The 23,504-nt window shown below is 47.9% G+C and overlaps 2 protein-coding genes across 5 annotated transcripts; both read right to left on the minus strand.

Moving 5' to 3' along the window:
* Positions 1–1,081: 1,081 nt before the first annotated feature.
* LOC121069783 lies at positions 1,082–4,568 on the minus strand. 3 transcript variants are annotated; one of them, XR_005819617.1, is made up of 3 exons: positions 3,151–3,161; positions 2,652–2,839; positions 1,082–2,565 (listed from the first exon to the last, which is right to left on the minus strand). XR_005819617.1 is itself a non-coding variant. In XM_040556247.1 (2 exons), exons 1-2 carry the CDS (start codon positions 4,378–4,380, stop codon positions 2,812–2,814), a joined length of 654 nt encoding a protein of 217 aa, XP_040412181.1. In that variant the 5' UTR covers positions 4,381–4,568; the 3' UTR covers positions 2,770–2,811. The 3 variants fall into 3 exon arrangements, 2 of the variants coding, with proteins under 2 accessions (XP_040412181.1, XP_040412182.1); XM_040556247.1 differs by lacking the exons at positions 1,082–2,565; positions 3,151–3,161 and adding an exon at positions 3,755–4,568 and having other exon boundaries at positions 2,770–2,839; XM_040556248.1 differs by lacking the exons at positions 1,082–2,565; positions 2,652–2,839; positions 3,151–3,161 and adding exons at positions 3,558–3,663; positions 3,755–4,567.
* A 6,028-nt stretch (positions 4,569–10,596) lies between these two features.
* LOC121069782 lies at positions 10,597–12,531 on the minus strand. 2 transcript variants are annotated; one of them, XM_040556244.1, is made up of 2 exons: positions 11,736–12,531; positions 10,597–11,229 (listed from the first exon to the last, which is right to left on the minus strand). In XM_040556244.1, the coding sequence occupies exons 1-2, from the start codon at positions 12,359–12,361 to the stop codon at positions 11,100–11,102; spliced, it is 756 nt and encodes a 251-aa protein (XP_040412178.1). In that variant the 5' UTR covers positions 12,362–12,531; the 3' UTR covers positions 10,597–11,099. The 2 variants fall into 2 exon arrangements, with proteins under 2 accessions (XP_040412178.1, XP_040412180.1); XM_040556246.1 differs by lacking the exon at positions 10,597–11,229 and adding an exon at positions 11,539–11,644 and having other exon boundaries at positions 11,736–12,511.
* Positions 12,532–23,504: the final 10,973 nt, after the last annotated feature.

Here is a 23,504-nt window from a genome sequence, read left to right on the forward strand (position 1 = left end):
TTTGGATGTGTGTGGTGTTTGGACGTGTGTTCGTATTGCCCCCTGCTGAGCAAGGGGAGTGAGGGGGTGGCTGGGTGGGGAGTTTGTGGATAGGTGAAGCTAACACACCAGTCACTTATCAGGTGATCTTAATTAAGGAATCTGAGGAGTGGATCTGGTGTTGAGCTGAGAAACATTTACATAAACTTTTATTTCTGTCTGTACCAAAAGCCCTGCTTTAACGCCTCAAAGTTGGATTCCGTAAGTCGTGCTGGAAGTTTTAGGAATCGTTAGTTTACTCCGTTGAAGCCTCAGTGGAGTTGACATTCGTGATGTCGTTTTAGAAGTCTCCCTGGTGACTTGAGACAGGAAGGAATATATGCTATTACTATGTCGTTACTAGTTCTCTGCAAGTGACTCTAGTCGTTTATGCAGACTTTCTCTGATGCTCAAATAGATTCTGGTTTCAATGGCTATCTCTGGTCCTGCTGTTAAGATGTGATACTGTCTTTACCAGCTTCTGATTGCTCTTGCTTGCATGAGTAATTTCCTGTTCTAGGATTTCTGGTCTTTTTCCTCTGTCTTGCCAGAAGTGGGAGTTTTCCTTTCTGGCTTTTCAGTAGCATTTAATAAATAACACCAACAAAAGTCATGCTGGAGTAAATTAGCGTTAAAGGTATTTGACCTCATGTAACTGTAGATGAAGCTGGTGCATCAGAAGAACTAATGGCAAAATGTGTTTTAGAGTCAGCAGCTGAACTGTAATGCTGTATTCCGTCTGCAGGAATAAATTAAGAACACAGTAGACTACTCTCCTCCAGAGTTGCATAAGTGCTTATCATTAAACACTTTTCTGAAACGCCTGCAGAATCTGGTCTTAGATTAGGACACTTAATCTGCTTTGAAATTCTCTTGATGGCAGCATCTGAAGAAGCGGAGGCTGGTGCACTTGCTCCTTCTGCAAAAGGCAAAGCCCCCCGAGGTTTCCCCAAGAAGGGCAGGAAAAAGCAGCCGATGAGGTTGTGAATCAGAACCTTTATTTGAGCAAGACGTTATTTGAGAGAGACGTGGGGTGGGGTGGCGCGGAGGCGTGCCGAGCTCTCTTTGTCCATAGCCGTGGGGCCCGTTGGTGTGCTTGTAGGACCATGGCCGAGTAGAGACGGGGTCCTTGTGTGCTTCCTGCTCCTCCGGTGGCTGTGCTTGTAGAAAGCTGCACCAGCCTTCAGGTCAGTGGCCACGGGGGGATTGGGCAGAGCAGGGAAAGGACAGTGGCAGACCTTGGTGTGCTCGAGGGGTTTGTGATGGGGTGAGAAAGGAAAATGATCAAAAAGAGTAGCCCCAGACCGCTGCCAGGGTCAGCCCCTGCATCCCTGGGTGCGGCTCTCCCAGCCTCGCTCCAAGGCCGTCCATCTCGCATCTCCGTGACAGCCAGGAGATGCCCATCATAGCCCAACCATGTCATCTTCTGGCATGCTGTGAGACCGTGGTGGGGTGTGGGTTGGGGATCGCTTATCTGTCCTGTAGAGCGTTGGCAGCTCTTCCTTCCAGCTGAGTTCTCAAGGGGAGAGAGGCCAGGAGTGTGCCGTGGTCTGGTCCCATCGCTGTGTGTTTCTGGCTGAAAGAGAAGAAGCACCAAACGGAGCAGCATCCCCCTGTGACCACGGGCAGCCCCTGCCTCTCTGCCCAAGAATCTCTAGCGACTCACCGAGGCTGTCCGTGTCCTGTTGTCCTGATGGAGCAGTCACTTCCATCCTGGCCCGATCGTGTCACCTTTCTGCTTGCTGTGGACCGTGGTGGGTGTGGGTTGGGGCGATCTTACCTGTCCTGGAGAGCGTTGACACCTTTTCCAGCTGAGTTCTCAAGGGGAGAGAGGCCAGGAGTGTGCCGTGGCTTCATTCCATCACTGTCAGTGTGTCCAGCTGTAACAGAGGAGGCGACAAACCGAGCAGCCATCCCCTGCCAGCACTGGAAGCCATCTCTTCCTCCCTGCACGAGGCTCTCCCAGCCTCACACCAAGGCCGTCCAACTCTGGGTCTTACCTGTCCTGTAGAGTGTTGGCATCTTCTTCTGCTGAGTTCTCAAGGGGAGAGAGGCCAGGATTGTGCCGTGGTCTGGTCCCATCGCTGTGTGTTTCTGGCTGAAAGAGAAGAAGCACCAAACGGAGCAGCATCCCCCTGTGACCACGGGCAGCCCCTGCCTCTCTGCCCAAGAGTCTGTAGCGTCTCACCGAGGCTGTCCGTGTCCCGTCGTCCTGATGGAGCGGTCACTTCCATCCTGTCCCGAGCGTGTCACTGTCCTGTTTGCTGTGAGAACGTGGTGGGTGTGGGTTGGGGCGATCTTACCTCTCCTGGAGAGCGTTGGCAGCTCTTCCTTCCAGCTGAGTGGTCGAGCGCAGCGAGGCCAGGATTGTGCCACGGTCTGGTCCCATCGCTGTGTGTTTCTGGCTGAAAGAGAAGAAGCACCAAACGGAGCAGCATCCCCCTGTGACCACGGGCAGCCCCTGCCTCTCTGCCCAAGAGTCTCTAGCGACTCACCGAGGCTGTCCGTGTCCCGTCGTCCTGATGGAGCGGTCACTGCCGTCCTGGCCTGATCGTGTCACCTTCCTGCTTGCTGTTAGAGTGTGGTGGGGTGTGGGTTGTGGCGATCTTACCTGTCCTGGAGAGTGTTGACACCTTCTCCAGCTGACTTCTCAAGAGGAGAGAGGCCAGGAGTGTGCCGTGGTCTGGTCCCATCGCTGTGTGCATCTGGCTTTAAGAAGAGAAGGAACAAACAGCAGCATCCCCCTGTGACCACGGACAGCCCCTGCCTTTCTGCCTGAGGGTCTCGAGCGTCTCACCACATCCGTCGGTGTCCCGTCATCCTGATGGAGTGAATACTGCCATCCTGGCCCGATCGTGTCACCATCCTGCTCGCTGTGAGACAGCGGTGGGTGTGGGTTGGGGCGATCTTACCTGTCCTGGAGAGCATTGACACCTTTTCCAGCTGAGTTCTCAAGGGGAGAGAGGCCAGGAGTGTGCCGTGGCTTCATTCCATCACTGTCAGTGTGTCCAGCTGTAACAGAGGAGGCGACAAACCGAGCAGCCACCCCCTGCCAGCACTGGAAGCCATCTCTTCCTCCCTGCACGAGGCTCTCCCAGCCTCACACCAAGGCCGTCCAACTCTGGGTCTTACCTGTCCTGTAGAGTGTTGGCATCTTCTTCTGCTGAGTTCTCAAGGGGAGAGAGGCCAGGATTGTGCCGTGGTCTGGTCCCATCGCCGTGTGTTTCTGGCTGAAAGAGAAGAAGCACCAAACGGAGCAGCATCCCCCTGTGACCACGGGCAGCCCCTGCCTCTCTGCCCAAGAGTCTGTAGCGTCTCACCGAGGCTGTCTGTGTCCCGTCGTCCTGATGGAGCGGTCACTGCCGTCATGTCCCGAGCGTGTCACTGTCCTGTTTGCTGTGAGAACGTGGTGGGGTGTGGGTTGGGGCGATCTTACCTGTCCTGGAGAGCGTTGACACCTTTTCCAGCTGAGTTCTCAAGCCAAAGAAGCCAGGAGTGTGCCGTGGTCTGGTCCCATCGCTGTGTGTGTCTCGCTTTAAGAAGAGAAGGAACAAACAGCAGCATCCCCCTGTGACCACGGACAGCCCCTGCCTTTCTGCCCGAGGGTCTCGAGCGTCTCACCACATCCGTCGGTGTCCCGTCATCCTGATGGAGTGAATACTGCCATCCTGGCCCGATCGTGTCACCATCCTGCTTGCTGTGAGACAGCGGTGGGTGTGGGTTGGGGCGATCTTACCTGTCCCGTAGGGCGCGGACAATTGTCCGGCACAGTGCTGGAAAGGAGCGGCCAGGAGTGTGCGGTGGTTTAGTTCGGCCAGTGTCCTGTAGGGCGCTGAGAGCCATTTGGGGTGAGGGCCTGGGGGAGAGGAGAGAGGAGCTGAATTCCTCTGGTTGAGTTTGTGTCCAGAGCGGAGGCTGGAGCCGCAGGAGCAGGCGGCCGAGCAGCCTCCCCGTCAGCACGGGCAGCCATCGCAGGGCTGCCCAACTGCCCGACTGCCGTTGGGGCCAGCGTTCCGGGGCCAAGGCCGTCCCCGCCCCTTTGTGCCATGGGGCACCCCCTGCCTGCTGTGACATGGGCGGTGCGTCACTGGGGGGGGGCAGCAGGGGATGCGGAGCCCAGGCCTGGGCCAGGCGGCCGAAAAGGTGCCCGGGTGTGTGCGCAGGGCTGCGGGGCCGTGCCAGCAGGCTGTGGGAGCGTGCTGGGGTGCGGGTGGGGCTGTGCTGCCTGCCCTGCAGAGCTCTGAGAGCTCCCTGCCGAGGGGGAGAGGCCAGGAGCGTGCCCCGGTTCGGTCCCGTCGCTGCCTGTGCGTGCGGCTGGAAGAGGAGAGGCGAGCAGAGAGGAGCCCCCCGGCTGCCCCCCATCTCTGCGCAGGGGGACACGTCTGTTCCTGCCCACCGTGGAAGCACGAAGGAAGAACTAAGTGAACAATAAACATTGGAAAGCCCAAAGCCCCGGGTTCTGATTCTGGGGAGGGGAATGAAGTAGCTGTAGCAGCAATCGCAAGAGCAGCTGCTCAGCAAAGGTGGAATGAGTTCATTGAAATGAACTTTATTTCAGCTAAAGAGTACAGTTAAGGAAAAGCTAAGAAATCCCAAAACTCTACTGAAAATGAAAGCAGCCGAAGTGGTGTCAATTTTATACGTCATTTGCAGGGACGCTTCCCTTAACAGAAGAGATACCCCTAAAGCAAACTCTGAAGGACATCGTTAAGATCAGTCTGACCTTTAGTCTCGGTGTGACCGAAATCAGTCCAACTTTGGGTCAGAACTCTACCTGTCGTCATGCAGGGGTCTCTGCTGAAGCCAGCGGGGTTGCCCATGCAGTGGGGCCCCAGCCCCAGCCCCAGCCCCAGCGACGGACGTCAGTGACCTTTGTTGGTCGCTTACAAGGACAAAGTGGTATTTGGCTTTGTTTGACCATAAGTAAATGCACAGAGCTTGCAGAGCAGCTTCCATGTTGCTGCATGAGCACATCAGGCTGTTGGGAACTTCAGCCCGTGTTCTTGCGGAGAGCCAGGTTAGAATAAAGCAGGCAGTTGTACTGGGGATGATGGAACACCGCCTGGATGGCCTGCTGCCTCCCCATAAGGAAGAGAAGGCACTCGTACACAGAGCGCCCTGTATTTTCTCCTCCCTTCCCTACCCACAAATACCAAACGTGTAAGAGGAAGTCAGACGTTTCTTCCCCCAGAAAAAGAGGGGGAAAGCGTGCTGCAGGGCACGGCACGTTGCAGAGAACAGTGACCGATCTGGAGGCGAGAGAGGCTGCAGCGCGCAGTGGGAGGCACACCCGAGGCCGTTCCACCTGGCCCCGGGTCCCCCTGACCAAAACTGCTGTCAGGGACGTTGCAGCTCTCTGCAGGGATGCTCCCGGCTGTGCCAGCCCGGGGTTTGCTCTGCCCTTGCCCCTCGGGGTGCAGCAGGCTGCGGTTTGCCACGTTCTTCGGCTTTCTCTCTGGAAAAAGGCACGTGTGGCTAGAAGCACGCCTGCTGTTGCAATCCAGTTAAATTTAACTGGAGTTCAATCCAGTTGGAGGCCGGTCACTAGTGGAGTCCCCCAGGGCTCAGCGCTGGGGCCAGTTCTCTTTAATGTCTTTATCGATGATCTGGATGAGGGGATCGAGTGCACCCTCAGTAAGTTTGCAGACGACACCAAGTTAGGTGCGTGTGTCGGTCTGCTCGAGGGTAGGAAGGCTCTGCAGGAGGACCCTGATAATATTTTGATTCTATTAAAAGACTTTTTTGATCAGCACTCCTTTCACAGTTAGCTTATTTTTATTTATTTATTTATTTTTTAACTCTGTTTGTGGCCTTCTAGTTTTTGCTTGCTCTTTCTAATGGCTGCACTCATTCTTCTAAAATAATCAAGGCAAGGTTTCTTCATGTCAGGTAAGTCTACTATTCCCTTGCTCAGGGTTCTTCGCTATCTCTAATCTTTTCCGAGCATGCATGACTGAACTGTGGGCAATAGTTCAGCTGAGGCTTTAACAGTGCCTCATGGAATAAATATTATTTTTTCCTTACAGCTATATCTTTTTCTTGTTCTGTTTGCAAGAATCGAAGAGCCTTTGGTTACCTGTCTCCTTGTACAGATTTCAAAATGTGTGAATATAAATGTGTATTCTCATACTTTGAAAACTGGAGGTACTAAGTTTTCAGACTGCAGATGATTTTTTCCCTACGTCTTCCAGATTTAATGACGTGCATTTTCTTCTTTAGACCATCTCCTCCCTTTATTCTCTTTTTATGCAGCTCTAAACAAACTTCCTAACAGCAGAACAGAAGACAGGCCTGTGAGGAGCTTGACCAAAGCCAAACAAATTATATATATTTGTCCAAACCAACCCAATCATGTATAATATATGCTACTTGTTATTTGCAATAGTATTATATAGTAATAGATAATTTCTAGATCTTTCTGGTGAATAGAAAAGATAACCGAGCTGATTTCCCTGAACTGAGAGCATTTATCAGCTGTTGTTTGTTGAGGAAAAGTGCTTCTTCTGCAAAGCTCCTGTCCAATCTGTTTTAATTTCAGTTACGTTTTGAAACAAATAAATAAAATTTCTTTGCTCAAATTACATTTTTTTTTTACTGTTCTCAGCTGTAAGGTAGGATCTATGCCTCTAAGTTTACGATGAAACGATGCCAGCAACTGGCATAGAAGTGAAGCCGTGAGTCTGAAAACATGAATGGACCAGAAAAAAGCATCAGAGATGTGGTCTTGATGCAGTTGTCTCAGCTGAGTTCAGAGGGTATAAACATGAAGAACAGTGAGTAGAAGGGAATGAACCACTCCAGTGACTGTGCAGCTGTTAGAGAGTTCTTTCTCTGGGATGGGGAGAAAAAAGGGATAAAAATCATGTGAAATTACTTCCTTGCAGAATTTTAATGTTTATGTGGAGGATTAGTTTCTTAGGACGTCAGGTGGATTTCTTTATGGGTATGTTTTTAAACCGTAGAAATACGTACTGTGATAGTTTGAGTAGACGGAGAGCTACGCTTTTATTGAGGGTGCTTGGTTCTGTTACGGGCTAGCACAATGCGACGTAGACATTAAAAATCTGAATATAATGAACAGAGTGCTCGCAGTTCCCTGCAACACTAACAGGGTTGTTGTAGGACATCTGTGGTACTGAGCGCAGGGGCCCTGTAGGTGCAGCCCAGGATACGTCCATCTGAGGCGTAACGGAAGGCTTCATGGAAGAGGACCTGAGCATGTGGCACTGCTGGCGTGGTGTTTGGATGTGCGTACTCTGTTTGTGTGGGACAGTGAACACACGGAGCTGTGCACAGAACACACGAAGGAGAGCACAGGATCTGTTTTATGAGGTGGTTAATTGGCGATACAGGAAAGACACAGCTCGAGTTCTCTTTATTCAGGGTGCCAGGAGGCTGGTGTCCACTGTTTGCTGTTCAGTAGATAGTTAAGTGTTGGTTTTGCCACCTGTATTGGGTTTATGTGTCAAGGTGCTGGCAGGGGGCTACTGGGCTCCTGTGTGAGGAGAGGGTGGGGGCTGCCCTGTGCTGGCCACAGCCAGCTCCAGCAGCCCCACCGCCAGCACAGCTGAACACGTCAGCAGGAGTCTGCGCTGCCTCAGAGGCACGAAGGGAAGTGCCTCAAAGGTCAGACAGGGTGGGAAACACCACAGGGAGAGGAGAGAAGGAAGCAGGGAGCAGCAGAGGGAGCACCGAGGTCAGGAGGAGGTGCTCCAGGTGCCGGAGCAGAAGCTCACCACAGGCCCTGGAGAGCCATGGCCAAAGCAGGGAGAGTGTGCGAGGGAAGTGAGAGAGGAACTGCTGTGTGCTGACCATATGCCCTACCTCGTTATCCTAATACATTTTAATTGGCAATCAAGTAATTTACCCACAACATTGGTGTAATTGGTAAACAGCCTCCATTTTTATCTTGACCCGTGAGCCTTCTCATTCCTGTCCGTCTTGTGGCACTGCTGGCGTGGTGTTTGGATGTGTGTGGTGTTTGGACGTGTGTTCGTATTGCCCCCTGCTGAGCAAGGGGAGTGAGGGGGTGGCTGGGTGGGGAGTTTGTGGATAGATGAAGCTAACACACCAGTCACTTATCAGGTGATCTTAATTAAGGAATCTGAGGAGTGGATCTGGTGTTGAGCTGAGAAACATTTACATAAACTTTTATTTCTGTCTGTACCAAAAGCCCTGCTTTAACGCCTCAAAGTTGGATTCCGTAAGTCGTGCTGGAAGTTTTAGGAATCGTTAGTTTACTCCGTTGAAGCCTCAGTGGAGTTGACATTCGTGATGTCGTTTTAGAAGTCTCCCTGGTGACTTGAGACAGGAAGGAATATATGCTATTACTATGTCGTTACTAGTTCTCTGCAAGTGACTCTAGTCGTTTATGCAGACTTTCTCTGATGCTCAAATAGATTCTGGTTTCAATGGCTATCTCTGGTCCTGCTGTTAAGATGTGATACTGTCTTTACCAGCTTCTGATTGCTCTTGCTTGCATGAGTAATTTCCTGTTCTAGGATTTCTGGTCTTTTTCCTCTGTCTTGCCAGAAGTGGGAGTTTTCCTTTCTGGCTTTTCAGTAGCATTTAATAAATAACACCAACAAAAGTCATGCTGGAGTAAATTAGCGTTAAAGGTATTTGACCTCATGTAACTGTAGATGAAGCTGGTGCATCAGAAGAACTAATGGCAAAATGTGTTTTAGAGTCAGCAGCTGAACTGTAATGCTGTATTCCGTCTGCAGGAATAAATTAAGAACACAGTAGACTACTCTCCTCCAGAGTTGCATAAGTGCTTATCATTAAACACTTTTCTGAAACGCCTGCAGAATCTGGTCTTAGATTAGGACACTTAATCTGCTTTGAAATTCTCTTGATGGCAGCATCTGAAGAAGCGGAGGCTGGTGCACTTGCTCCTTCTGCAAAAGGCAAAGCCCCCCGAGGTTTCCCCAAGAAGGGCAGGAAAAAGCAGCCGATGAGGTTGTGAATCAGAACCTTTATTTGAGCAAGACGTTATTTGAGAGAGACGTGGGGTGGGGTGGCGCGGAGGCGTGCCGAGCTCTCTTTGTCCATAGCCGCGGGGCCCGTTGGTGTGCTTGTAGGACCATGGCCGAGTAGAGACGGGGTCCTTGTGTGCTTCCTGCTCCTCCGGTGGCTGTGCTTGTAGAAAGCTGCACCAGCCTTCAGGTCAGTGGCCACGGGGGGATTGGGCAGAGCAGGGAAAGGACAGTGGCAGACCTTGGTGTGCTCGAGGGGTTTGTGATGGGGTGAGAAAGGAAAATGATCAAAAAGAGTAGCCCCAGACCGCTGCCAGGGTCAGCCCCTGCATCCCTGGGTGCGGCTCTCCCAGCCTCGCTCCAAGGCCGTCCATCTCGCATCTCCGTGACAGCCAGGAGATGCCCATCATAGCCCAACCATGTCATCTTCTGGCATGCTGTGAGACCGTGGTGGGGTGTGGGTTGGGGATCGCTTATCTGTCCTGTAGAGCGTTGGCAGCTCTTCCTTCCAGCTGAGTTCTCAAGGGGAGAGAGGCCAGGAGTGTGCCGTGGTCTGGTCCCATCGCTGTGTGTTTCTGGCTGAAAGAGAAGAAGCACCAAACGGAGCAGCATCCCCCTGTGACCACGGGCAGCCCCTGCCTCTCTGCCCAAGAATCTCTAGCGACTCACCGAGGCTGTCCGTGTCCTGTTGTCCTGATGGAGCAGTCACTTCCATCCTGGCCCGATCGTGTCACCTTTCTGCTTGCTGTGGACCGTGGTGGGTGTGGGTTGGGGCGATCTTACCTGTCCTGGAGAGCGTTGACACCTTTTCCAGCTGAGTTCTCAAGGGGAGAGAGGCCAGGAGTGTGCCGTGGCTTCATTCCATCACTGTCAGTGTGTCCAGCTGTAACAGAGGAGGCGACAAACCGAGCAGCCATCCCCTGCCAGCACTGGAAGCCATCTCTTCCTCCCTGCACGAGGCTCTCCCAGCCTCACACCAAGGCCGTCCAACTCTGGGTCTTACCTGTCCTGTAGAGTGTTGGCATCTTCTTCTGCTGAGTTCTCAAGGGGAGAGAGGCCAGGATTGTGCCGTGGTCTGGTCCCATCGCTGTGTGTTTCTGGCTGAAAGAGAAGAAGCACCAAACGGAGCAGCATCCCCCTGTGACCATGGGCAGCCCCTGCCACTCTGCCCAAGAGTCTCTAGCGTCTCACCGAGGCTGTCCGTGTCCGGTCGTCCTGATGGTGAGGTCCCTGCCGTCCAGGCCCGAGCGTGTCACCTTCCTGCTTGCTGTGGACCGTGGTGGGTGTGGGTTGGGGCGATCTTACCTGTCCTGCAGAGCGTTGGCAGCTCTTCCTTCCAGCTGCGTGGTCGAGCGCAGCGAGGCCAGGATTGTGCCGTGGTCTGGTCCCATCGCCGTGTGTTTCTGGCTGAAAGAAAGAAGCACCAAACGGAGCAGCATCCCCCTGTGACCACGGGCAGCCCCTGCCTCTCTGCCCAAGAGTCTCTAGCGACTCGCCGAGGCTGTCCGTGTCCCGTCGTCCTGATGGAGCGGTCACTTCCATCCTGGCCTGATCGTGTCACCTTCCTGCTTGCTGTTAGAGTGTGGTGGGGTGTGGGTTGTGGCGATCTTACCTGTCCTGGAGAGTGTTGACACCTTCTCCAGCTGACTTCTCAAGAGGAGAGAGGCCAGGAGTGTGCCGTGGTCTGGTCCCATCGCTGTGTGTGTCTGGCTTTAAGAAGAGAAGGAAGAAACGGAGCAGCATCCCCCTGTGACCATGGACAGCCCCTGCCTTTCTGCCCGAGGGTCTCGAGCGTCTCACCACATCCGTCGGTGTCCCGTCATCCTGATGGAGTGAATACTGCCATCCTGGCCCGATCGTGTCACCATCCTGCTTGCTGTGAGACAGCGGTGGGTGTGGGTTGGGGCGATCTTACCTGTCCTGGAGAGCATTGACACCTTTTCCAGCTGAGTTCTCAAGGGGAGAGAGGCCAGGAGTGTGCCGTGGCTTCATTCCATCACTGTCAGTGTGTCCAGCTGTAACAGAGGAGGCGACAAACCGAGCAGCCACCCCCTGCCAGCACTGGAAGCCATCTCTTCCTCCCTGCACGAGGCTCTCCCAGCCTCACACCAAGGCCGTCCAACTCTGGGTCTTACCTGTCCTGTAGAGTGTTGGCATCTTCTTCTGCTGAGTTCTCAAGGGGAGAGAGGCCAGGAGTGTGCCGTGGTCTGGTCCCATCGCCGTGTGTTTCTGGCTGAAAGAGAAGAAGCACCAAACGGAGCAGCATCCCCCTGTGACCACGGACCTCCCCTGTCTCTCTGCCCAAGAGTCTGTAGCGTCTCACCGAGGCTGTCCGTGTCCCGTCGTCCTGATGGAGCGGTCACTGCCGTCATGTCCCGAGCGTGTCACTGTCCTGTTTGCTGTGAGAACGTGGTGGGGTGTGGGTTGGGGCGATCTTACCTGTCCTGGAGAGCGTTGACACCTTTTCCAGCTGAGTTCTCAAGCCAAAGAAGCCAGGAGTGTGCCGTGGTCTGGTCCCATCGCTGTGTGTGTCTCGCTTTAAGAAGAGAAGGAACAAACAGCAGCATCCCCCTGTGACCACGGACAGCCCCTGCCTTTCTGCCCGAGGGTCTCGAGCGTCTCACCACATCCGTCGGTGTCCCGTCATCCTGATGGAGTGAATACTGCCATCCTGGCCCGATCGTGTCACCATCCTGCTTGCTGTGAGACAGCGGTGGGTGTGGGTTGGGGCGATCTTACCTGTCCCGTAGGGCGCGGACAATTGTCCGGCACAGTGCTGGAAAGGAGCGGCCAGGAGTGTGCGGTGGTTTAGTTCGGCCAGTGTCCTGTAGGGCGCTGAGAGCCATTTGGGGTGAGGGCCTGGGGGAGAGGAGAGAGGAGCTGAATTCCTCTGGTTGAGTTTGTGTCCAGAGCGGAGGCTGGAGCCGCAGGAGCAGGCGGCCGAGCAGCCTCCCCGTCAGCACGGGCAGCCATCGCAGGGCTGCCCAACTGCCCGACTGCCGTTGGGGCCAGCGTTCCGGGGCCAAGGCCGTCCCCGCCCCTTTGTGCCATGGGGCACCCCCTGCCTGCTGTGACATGGGCGGTGCGTCACTGGGGGGGGGCAGCAGGGGATGCGGAGCCCAGGCCTGGGCCAGGCTGCCGAAAAGGTGCCCGGGTGTGTGCGCAGGGCTGCGGGGCCGTGCCAGCAGGCTGTGGGAGCGTGCTGGGGTGCGGGTGGGGCTGTGCTGCCTGCCCTGCAGAGCTCTGAGAGCTCCCTGCCGAGGGGGAGAGGCCAGGAGCGTGCCCCGGTTCGGTCCCGTCGCTGCCTGTGCGTGCGGCTGGAAGAGGAGAGGCGAGCAGAGAGGAGCCCCCCGGCTGCCCCCCATCTCTGCGCAGGGGGACACGTCTGTTCCTGCCCACCGTGGAAGCACGAAGGAAGAACTAAGTGAACAATAAACATTGGAAAGCCCAAAGCCCCGGGTTCTGATTCTGGGGAGGGGAATGAAGTAGCTGTAGCAGCAATCGCAAGAGCAGCTGCTCAGCAAAGGTGGAATGAGTTCATTGAAATGAACTTTATTTCAGCTAAAGAGTACAGTTAAGGAAAAGCTAAGAATCCCAAAACTCTACTGAAAATGAAAGCAGCCGAAGTGGTGTCAAATTTATACGTCATTTGCAGGGACGCTTCCCTTAACAGAAGAGATACCCCTAAAGCAAACTCTGAAGGACATCGTTAAGATCAGTCTGACCTTTAGTCTCGGTGTGACCGAAATCAGTCCAACTTTGGGTCAGAACTCTACCTGTCGTCATGCAGGGGTCTCTGCTGAAGCCAGCGGGGTTGCCCATGCAGTGGGGCCCCAGCCCCAGCCCCAGCCCCAGCGACGGACGTCAGTGACCTTTGTTGGTCGCTTACAAGGACAAAGTGGTATTTGGCTTTGTTTGACCATAAGTAAATGCACAGAGCTTGCAGAGCAGCTTCCATGTTGCTGCATGAGCACATCAGGCTGTTGGGAACTTCAGCCCGTGTTCTTGCGGAGAGCCAGGTTAGAATAAAGCAGGCAGTTGTACTGGGGATGATGGAACACCGCCTGGATGGCCTGCTGCCTCCCCATAAGGAAGAGAAGGCACTCGTACACAGAGCGCCCTGTATTTTCTCCTCCCTTCCCTACCCACAAATACCAAACGTGTAAGAGGAAGTCAGACGTTTCTTCCCCCAGAAAAAGAGGGGGAAAGCGTGCTGCAGGGCACGGCACGTTGCAGAGAACAGTGACCGATCTGGAGGCGAGAGAGGCTGCAGCGCGCAGTGGGAGGCACACCCGAGGCCGTTCCACCTGGCCCCGGGTCCCCCTGACCAAAACTGCTGTCAGGGACGTTGCAGCTCTCTGCAGGGATGCTCCCGGCTGTGCCAGCCCGGGGTTTGCTCTGCCCTTGCCCCTCGGGGTGCAGCAGGCTGCGGTTTGCCACGTTCTTCGGCTTTCTCTCTGGAAAAAGGCACGTGTGGCTGGAAGCACGCCTGCTGTTGCAATCCAGTTAAATTTAACTGGAGTTCAATCCAGTTGGAGGCCGGTCACTAGTGGAGTCCCCCAGGGCTCAGCGCTGGGGCCAGTTCTCTTTAATGTCTTTATCGATGATCTGGATGAGGGGATCGAGTGCACCCTCAGTAAGTTTGCAGACGACACCAAGTTAGGTGCGTGTGTCGGTCTGCTCGAGGGTAGGAAGGCTCTGCAGGAGGACCCTGATAATATTTTGATTCTATTAAAAGACTTTTTTGATCAGCACTCCTTTCACAGTTAGCTTATTTTTATTTATTTATTTATTTTTTAACTCTGTTTGTGGCCTTCTAGTTTTTGCTTGCTCTTTCTAATGGCTGCACTCATTCTTCTAAAATAATCAAGGCAAGGTTTCTTCATGTCAGGTAAGTCTACTATTCCCTTGCTCAGGGTTCTTCGCTATCTCTAATCTTTTCCGAGCATGCATGACTGAACTGTGGGCAATAGTTCAGCTGAGGCTTTAACAGTGCCTCATGGAATAAATATTATTTTTTCCTTACAGCTATATCTTTTTCTTGTTCTGTTTGCAAGAATCGAAGAGCCTTTGGTTACCTGTCTCCTTGTACAGATTTCAAATGTGTGAATATAAATGTGTATTCTCATACTTTGAAAACTGGAGGTACTAAGTTTTCAGACTGCAGATGATTTTTTCCCTACGTCTTCCAGATTTAATGACGTGCATTTTCTTCTTTAGACCATCTCCTCCCTTTATTCTCTTTTTATGCAGCTCTAAACAAACTTCCTAACAGCAGAACAGAAGACAGGCCTGTGAGGAGCTTGACCAAAGCCAAACAAATTATATATATTTGTCCAAACCAACCCAATCATGTATAATATATGCTACTTGTTATTTGCAATAGTATTATATAGTAATAGATAATTTCTAGATCTTTGTTTTTTAGACTATCTGTGTTTCTGCCCTGGAACAGTCTTAATTATGTCATTTAAAATTGAAGGCAAGATATCAAAAATTCTCTTTGTCTTGGCAAAACGTGAGAAGGCTAGCAGCTTTTTCAGTGCATTTGTAACTGATGTGTAAATCCATTTAATTTTTCCATCTGAAATAGGTATCCTGGTTACTTGCATTCATGCCAGTAAATATGCTTGGAAAATATTCCACTGTATGTGCATTAGCTGCTACAACATCAGACCTATTTTTTCAGTATAATCATTGATGCATGTTTTTAATTTAAATTTCAGCTTCAACAGTTTGTTAAAGCAAAAATTCTACAAGGTTACAGTGTGTTTTCCAGCAATGAAGAATGAGTACTTGACTGAATAAATAAAGCAGAAGTGCATTGACTTTCAAATCTGTCTCCCTGGAGGGGGAAAAGGACTCTGGATTGCTTTATTTTTAATATTGTGAAAGCCAGTTGTTTTGCAGGCAGATACTTGCTGATGATATTACAGTAGCAAAGTTGCCTCCAATTTTAGGAACAGTGAATCTGCTTGTAAAATAGAAAGGTTGATAGTTTTTAACATAACTTTGCTTCTTAATTGTCTTTTTGGAATGTACTCATTTGGGACTCTTCCTAACGAACTCCCTGAAGCTGTGAGTCTATCTAGCAGAACTTGTCTTGGTCACTACTGCAGTGAAGCTCTTCATTATAAATATTAAAGGCGTTTTTTTACATTGGTCATACCTCCAAGAACTTACTGATTTATATCCTATTTTCAGTGATTGTCATAAATAATAAAGACTTTGCTTCAGAGGTCAAGTCTGGGAGCGTGCAAAAGGAGCCTTAAGGGTTCTTAAATCTTTACAAAAAGAGTATTTGCAAACTTTACTTACCAATACCCAGACAGGTGAGCCCCTGCTGGTGGACAAAGTCAGTACCAAAATCCTGCTGCTTTCAGAGCAAGAAATAGTGTTTATGAACAACAGAAACTCCAGTACAAAACACACCTGAATGACTATTATTTGCAGCACAGTGTGAAGTAAGGCATTCAACAGAGGTGTGATGAAAGGCTAACAGTGTGAGTACTGGGGAGGTTATTGGTTAGTTGCACCTTACGTGTTTTTTTCCTGTGGAACAGATTTGTTTGCAGACTATGTGGAGAAGGGGGTTCAACTCTCGTGTGTCAACTCAAGAGTCCTAACGAATATGTACTGAGTTGGTATCTAGATGGATGCAGCCTCTTTGCATGGAAATGTGCACCTATAATGAAATTCTGAATAGATAACATAGAGCTGAGTAGTAATAATAATAAAAATCGAACTGTACTGGAAATGCTCTGCTCTAGAAATCAGCTTTAACAAGCCTGTTAATTGCCTACTCTTCATTTTAAGTTGTTGTCGTCGTGCCCCCCTCCCCTGGGTCCAGATTCTGCTGTGAAGGACAAAAAGTCTGCTCACTGGGCTGTATTGGATTCACTCAGTGACAAGGCTGAATTACAGCTTTTGGTTTGTGTGAGGGCTACCTTCTAAACTCTGCTTTTTGATAGTCCAGTGACACCAGCGAGTGGGTTCCCAGCAGTTGCTACTGTGTCCAGTCCTGTTCAACTTACTCATCAGTGACCTGGCTGAAGGACAGGGCGCACCCGCAGCAAGTTTGCTTGTGACGCCAAACTGGGAGAAGTGGCTGATCCACCAGAAGGCTGTGCTGCCATTCAGAGGGACATGGACAGGCTGGAGAGTTGGGCAGAAACTCCTGATGAACTTCAACAAGGGCACGTGTGGGGTCCTGCACCTAGGGAGGAATCACCCCCTGCACTAGTACAGGCTGGGGGCTGACCTGCTGGAAAGCAGCCCTGTTAAGGACCTGGTAGTCCTGGTGGGCCACAGGTTAACCATAAGCCAGCAGTGCTGGCTTACAAGGAAATGCTGAGAGAGCTGGGCCTGTTTAGTCTGGAGAAGAGAAGGCTGAGAGGGGATCTTATCAATGCATACACATATCTGAAGGGAGGGTGCCAAGACGATGGGGCCAGACTTCCTCTGGTGGTGCCCAGCAACAGAACAAGAAGTAATGGGCGCAAACTGCCACACAGGAAGCTTCCTCTGAATGTGAGGAAAAACTTTGCTGTGAGGGTGACAGAGCACTGGAACAGGCTGCCTGGAAAGGTTGTGGAGTCTTCTTCTCAGGAGATACTCAAAACCCACCTGGATGTGATCCTGGGCAACATGCTCTAGGTGACCCCACTTGAGCAGGAGGCTTGGAATAGATGATCTCCAGAGGTCCCTTGCAGCCTCAACCATTCTCTGATCCTGTTATTCTGATTCTATGCTTTCAGAGACACTGAACTCCGCAGTTATCTGTTGCTTGAGATCGCCCCTAATAAATGCATGCATTTAGGGGAAAGCCAAGACTTGACTTCTGCCTTTTGTCTCACTTCTTTTCCTTTTCTCTCCTTATAACTTTGTTTTACTTTTTCACATGCTCTATTGCTTTCCCTACAGCATTTCCTTGGTTTTCCTAGTGACCTGCTTATCTGTTCTGTACAGATTAAGATGATGATGCAATGAATTGTGGCTGTGAAGTGAAACTGTGCTGCATTTTTCAAATTTACATTTCAAAAAGTCTGACTATCAGATGTATGAACCGTATTTCCCATCCTTATTTTAGGCCATCTGCGCTCTTGGAAAGACCTTGCTGACTGCACTGGTTACATTTGGCTTGCATATGGAAAGACCTTGGAATTACTGACACCCCTGCACTTCTCTAACACAAGGTTTGCATATATTATGGGAGTTGGAGATCCACTAAGAGGAGTGTATGCAGCTGTCAGGCACATACTTGGCATCAGATCTGGGTGCAGCCATAATGACAGGGAAGGTGGTGAGATGGGATAACATGGAGGGATGTGCAGTGATGTATGATGGAGGCCAAGCCAGGCAGCACTGAAATAGATCAGCATCATTTGACATTGCATAAACAAAACGTTTTCTCCCTTTCCCCCAGCCTTGAATTAGCACAGGCTTCCGGGTACTTATTTATGCTCTCTTCGTGGTAGCTTGCCTGTACTATAGATTGTTATCTCTGAACTTGACTCTGCATATTTATAAGAAGCTAGAGGCTTCTTAATCATGTGCCAGTTGCACTGGGAGTGGTGTTTTTCTTGCTTCAAATAAGATGTACATTGGCACGTGCTGATTGTAAAGAAAACAGCTGAACTATGATTTACAAAAAGATCAGTAACTTTCTTCTTGGAGTCTTGTATGCGTGTGACAATAGAAATCTCATGCTCTTCAGCTTCTCACCTTTTGTCTCAAACATCTGGATTCCATAGACACATCTGCTAAGCACCAGGCTTAGCTATTATTATGTTCAGTCCATAGCTGAAGTCTTTAAAGCTCATGCAACCTAAGAACAAATAGCAAGAAAACATAGCTTATCCATAGCTAAAGTATTAAAATACATCCTACTAAATATCACATTAAAGCTGCATCCTTGTTCAGACTTGAAAAGTAATTTTTTACAAAAATGTCTGAAAACATTTCATCTACAGTGAAGTCCATATGGTTGTGTTGTTTCATAGCTCACGCTGTAGATGGCACTATTGCTGTACACCAAAAGTGATCCCGAGCTTGCTCTTCTAGTGACCCTACTCCAAAGGGATTTGTTACAAGCTTTTGAAAGCATGTATTTGCTGATAGGAGGTGGTAGGGGGTTGATAGAGCTCCCCTCTCTGTAGAATTGAATGGTAGGAAGGAACAATGAGAGAGGTGTTAGGTTTTTGTGTTTGTGAGATGGTGCTTTGAAATGCATTGGTTTCATAGCTCTTTCTCTCTCATAGGAGTAATAAAGACTGGGTCTGTTATTTCAGTTCCCTGTGAAAGCTGCGTGTGACAAGGAATTTAATAAAGAATTTCCTTATTTTCATCTTTGGGGTTTTTGTGATAATTCTAAAAAGGCTACTATAGCAGTGATGTTTTGGAAAATACCAAAAATGAAAGCCAACGCTTTACAGATTTTGTCAATTTAAACATCTACATCAAATTTTGGAACATTAAAATGACATTTGCCCTGCAGAACGAGGATGTTCTTGGCAGGAAATGGGATGGACACCCTCTTATGTGGGGTATGAGTTCCTCTGGGCTTAGCCATGGCCTGAAATTTTGTGGGGACAGAAACCTCAGCAAGGGAGTTAGAGCTGTTGAGTGGCTGAAGATCAGCTGCATAAGCAATCCAACAGCAATTGGCTTTATTTATTGTGGTCAAGTCTTATCTGAAATGATTTTAAGTTTTTCTTTTTGAGAGGAACAACTGGAAGTCAGCCTCTTGCCTTTGGAAAACTTCTGTTTTACGAAGCTTTTCAAATGTAAAGGGTCTCAAAGTGACCTATTTTTTTTTTTTTTAGTCTCCACAGGTATTCATTAAAACGTTATACACAAAAATAGCCTTTAAAATCTCAAAGGGAGTGGGGAATCATTGCTTTCAATGTGTTGTGTTTTTTTGTTGTTTGTTTTTTAGGCAAAAATTACCTTTGTGTAGAGAAACAAACTTGGCAACTTGTCAAGATCAGTTGTAAGACGTCTTACCATAGTGATATAGATTAAAGCCTCATGAATACTAGGGCATGTGACGACATTTCCCAAAGTATTCCCAGAGTTCTCCTAAACTCTGGGCACTCAGCTAGAGTGAGCTATGTCTATCATGAGGTTGTATAAATTGTGTTCAGTCATAAAATATGTACATATAGGAAAGTGATATGGTTTATTACAGGACATAAATAGCATATTTTTGTTTATATATATAAAAGAGCCGGGTAATGGACAACAATAATCCTAGCTATTCTAGACCACATAAACCATGAGGAAGAAGTTGACCGTCTTTGTTACAGTGTGTACTGTGCATATAAAATTATAAAGTTCTTCAAAGAGTTGTTGACATATGTTTATAAAGTCGTAAGTGGATTAAAGATACTTTACAGGTGGGAAGCAAAAAGAGTACAGAAGTCAGTACGATAAGTTCTGGAGTCCCAAGAAGGTCCCCTGGTCTCATATGGAAGGTACCCCTAGAGGGGATGCTGTCCAGTGGTTTGACTTTGTTTTTGCTGTGGGCACATTTGTTATCATTATGGTACTCTTACCAACTAAAAACATACAAGTATAAATAAAAGCAGACATCTTTGTAAAATATGTTCTCTACTTAATTGTTTGGCTACTTCTGGCCAATTTACACCTTGAATGCTTTCAGGGCTAGGTGTGAGGTGTAAAGAGGTTGGGTTGAGCTTGATGAGGTAGCAACATTGCAGATAGTGATAGAAACACTAGTATAAGTCAAGCCAAGCTGTACATCGTTACTTTTGCTGTCCTGCCTGTCTTAGTTGTCCTCTAAGTCCAAAGTCAAGTACAATAAGTAAAATTAAAAAAAAAAATAATCCAGTGAATATGCTGGGGGATCTTTAAAAATGTTTTTACAGGGATTATAGGCCAGAGACTCCGTAGTGGTCTTTCCTCAGTCCTGCTAGCTGTATTTGGGCCTCTGGCCAAGTCTGCAGATGGCAAGGAACGTTTATACTGTTCCTTGGCTGGGCATAGCCCTACTAGCAGGTCTCCATCTTTTCTGCCAATGTTGTCTTTGTATGTTGGTCAGGTAACTGCCTTGCTCAGCATGCCTGCCCAAGACACAAGTCAAACCATGGTCCTTTAGGAAGCATAAAATGGACAAGACTCTTTTGCTTGTACCTCTGTTTCAGCTCTTGCAGGTAGCTGCTACTTTAGCACGTTGTTCTGGAGTCCTCCCCCCAGGCTGGCTGCTTACTCGTGTTCTGTGTCCCCCTCAGTGTGAGGCTGGCGGCCTCCCTCTGCATCCAAGTCACAGGAAAGGTGAGGATCATGGTGCCTTCAGGGCAAGTTGTATGTGAGGTGGTCCCTGCAAAAGTAACTGCATCTTTGAGCCCCATCGTGGAGGGGGGGGGGATTAAAAAAAAAAAAAAAAAAGGTTGAAAAAAGTAAGAAACTACTTTTATTTGGCTGTGTGATGTCTTGTTTTTTAAGCAGGTATATAGTGGGGTAGCCAATTCTCAGTGAGCTTTTGCTCCAGTTTCTGGAGATGGTCCAGAGCAAAACTGACCCAGATAAACTCGCTGTTTTCAAGGTAGAAGCAGTTAGAGTGCTAAGAATTGGCTAGATCTATAGAGAGTTTTAGAGGAAAATAATAAAAAGTGACTGAGATTCTGTGGAAGTAAAATACATCAGAAGGAAAAAGAGGGCTCAAGGACCACTAAGTTGAAAGAATAACCAAGAATGTGCTTGAGGGACACACACACACACACAAAAATAAAATTAGAAGTTCTGCTCCTGGGAGTGCATACCTGTTTAAAAACTTGCACATGTAAGAAGTGCATTTAAAAACAAAAACAAACAAAACCTTTCATGATTAAGTAAAAAAAAAAAAAGGCAGATGAACTTGCTGAGTTTACAGTAAACAACTATTTTTAAAGGAAATCTGTGATAGCCACATGAAAAATAAGGCAAAACATCGTATTTTAATAGACATATTACAAAAATGCTATTTTTCTTAGCATGTGGCATTTCCACTTCCGAAGTAAAACTTCCAAAGTAAACTTACGCAATGTTGAGTTTGAAGAAGAAAATATCAAGAAAGCAAGCCTTTAGTTAATTCGTCAGCTATAAATAGGTTACAAAACATAGTTGTTTGTTCCGGGTGAATGGTTATAGGCAATTTTGCTTCTACAAAATTGCATTCACTACTTTTGCAGTAGTCATCTTATTGCTTCCCTTTTTTTAATATATTTTAGCAATCACAAATGCTCCTTTGATTTTTTCCTAGAAACTGTGCTGCAATTATTGGTTTCCGCTTCATTTGTCTCACAGATGACTGAGATATTGAGAAACAACTTCAGGATAAAATTCGTGAGGCCTTATGCTAAATATTCTTATTTATGCTCATCCATGCAAAATAATTTCTTTACTTATTCTAGGAAGTGTAAGATGACTACTACTTACAGGTTGTATTTGGACATATTATAGGCTGTTACTAGTGTTATCATGGTTATAATGTACAAATCAACCAGATAAAACACCTGAGTGCACTGAGTGCACCTGTCACCAGTCACATTTTGTGTTCTTGTATTAACTGTATACTGTGTAATAGAAACAATATCGATATATGTGCTGTACTTGCTGTAGTTTTTATCAAATACTGTTATACTAATATGTATATATACTAAAATTTTTTTGCTCCATAAAGCCGGTATTTGTCCTTCATGAAGGATTTCTCGTATCTAAACTAATTACAGTTATATTCCTAATTTTTGATGATTTCAAATTAATTAAAAAAGGGTAAAAAAACAAACAAACAAAAAAAAAAACTGCACCCTTTGTGGTTTCACTTTTGCTTAAGAGTCTCTCTGTCCAGATTGGTTTCTGTAGTGAGGACAAGGTTCATTAGCAGCTACGTTGCCTGCTATCACTCCGCAAAGATTTGATAGATTGTCTCAATCTTCCTGGTTCTTGTGAAGAATGAAATAAGGGACAAGTAGTCATCTGAGGGATTCTCTCAAAGAAATAAGGGATGGTCCCTTAAAAAATAAAAATGAATCAACTGAGATGAGTCCTATGGATCACAGCTTGAGCACAGAAGACTTGACTGCTTGCATTGCTTGGGACATCCTTTGGAACCTGACATTTAGCCCAGGGATGATGTGAACTGACCACTTTCTGCAGCAATTAACTAAGTACAGTGCACTGGCTGCCAGGCAATAATGTAAGTCATTATACCTGGTATACTTGCCACTTTTTAGGGCAGGAGACTGACTAGGTCCATGAATATACCTCTATGCTGCTCAGCTGTGAGTAAACATGTCATCTACTTCAATTTTAATAGCATAGAAACAATTAGATACTGAAATGTAACTTCTGCTTGAGCTCTTAGGAGTCTGGAAACAGGGGCAATGCATCTTCTGCTGACTCCTATGTAAAACCTATCTTGTTGCACTTTTTTGAGACAGTTCATTGAAAGCTGATACCTAAGTCGAGTTACATTTCCTATTGATCAGTGTTTGCTTGGTTCATTCACTGTTCAAATTATTGCCTAGATGCTTAATAGGCCACAACTTAAAGCACAGAGTTGCACAAGTAAATATGCTTCTGTCCACATGTTGTCTTTTATTTTTTGTTTTCAAAGCTGTCCATAACATTCTCCATGGGAATGGGGAAGGCTATCTTAGCTAGCAAAGGTAGGGGAGGGTGTTTGTGGAGATTTTGGCTGATGCATCTCTAGTGACACCTTGTGGGATGTTTTACAGAATCTTCTATAACTCTCCTTTTTACCTCTTTTTTGAGGCATAAATAAACTGAAAGGCTTATTTGACAAAAAGTTGTCCGCATACTCCACATGAGATATATTTACATTTCTGCACCAGTTTAGAGGTTTTGCCTTGTTTGTTTGTTTTGGTTTTGCTTGTTTGTTTTTCTCCTCCAGGACTGGCATTGTAACTTTTAGTTAGTAGGATAAAATAAATACACAACCAAGATGCTATTTGGCAGTTAAGGACAGCAGAGAACTGAAAGATGATACTTGGTTTGTCAGATTTTCATGGTCACTGCTGGATTTTCATTCAGTACATTTTCTATAATTGCTACATTATAAGCCAGATGTTCAGGTTTAAAACTGAGGTTTAAGAACTGATGCAGCAAATTAATTGAATTAATCTTTCCTCGGAATAGTACATTTTTCTCTGTTTTTTAAATTGATGTTATATACAGTACTCTTTACAAAACACCTGAAAACAATTACTGTTCTTACTGAATTCTCTGTTTACATAATCAGACCCCCCAGTGCTGCACTCTGGAACAAAAAGTACCAAAACAGTTAGCTGATCTTTTGCAAACAGCAGTTAAAGTGGAATCTCTGTAAACAGCACTTTGGCTCTTGATTTTTGTCAGACCATTTTTATTTATTTTTTTCTTCCTAGGGTGAAAGGATGAAGTCAATTGAAACAACACCCCCTTGTAGACTCAGCTAGTAATTAATTCAACAGGACTTCAAATTAGACTGTTCCTCTGATGAAGTAT

The sequence above is a fragment of the Cygnus olor genome, chromosome 4, assembly GCF_009769625.2.
Source record: "Cygnus olor isolate bCygOlo1 chromosome 4, bCygOlo1.pri.v2, whole genome shotgun sequence".
Classification (NCBI taxonomy): Eukaryota; Metazoa; Chordata; class Aves; order Anseriformes; family Anatidae; genus Cygnus; species Cygnus olor.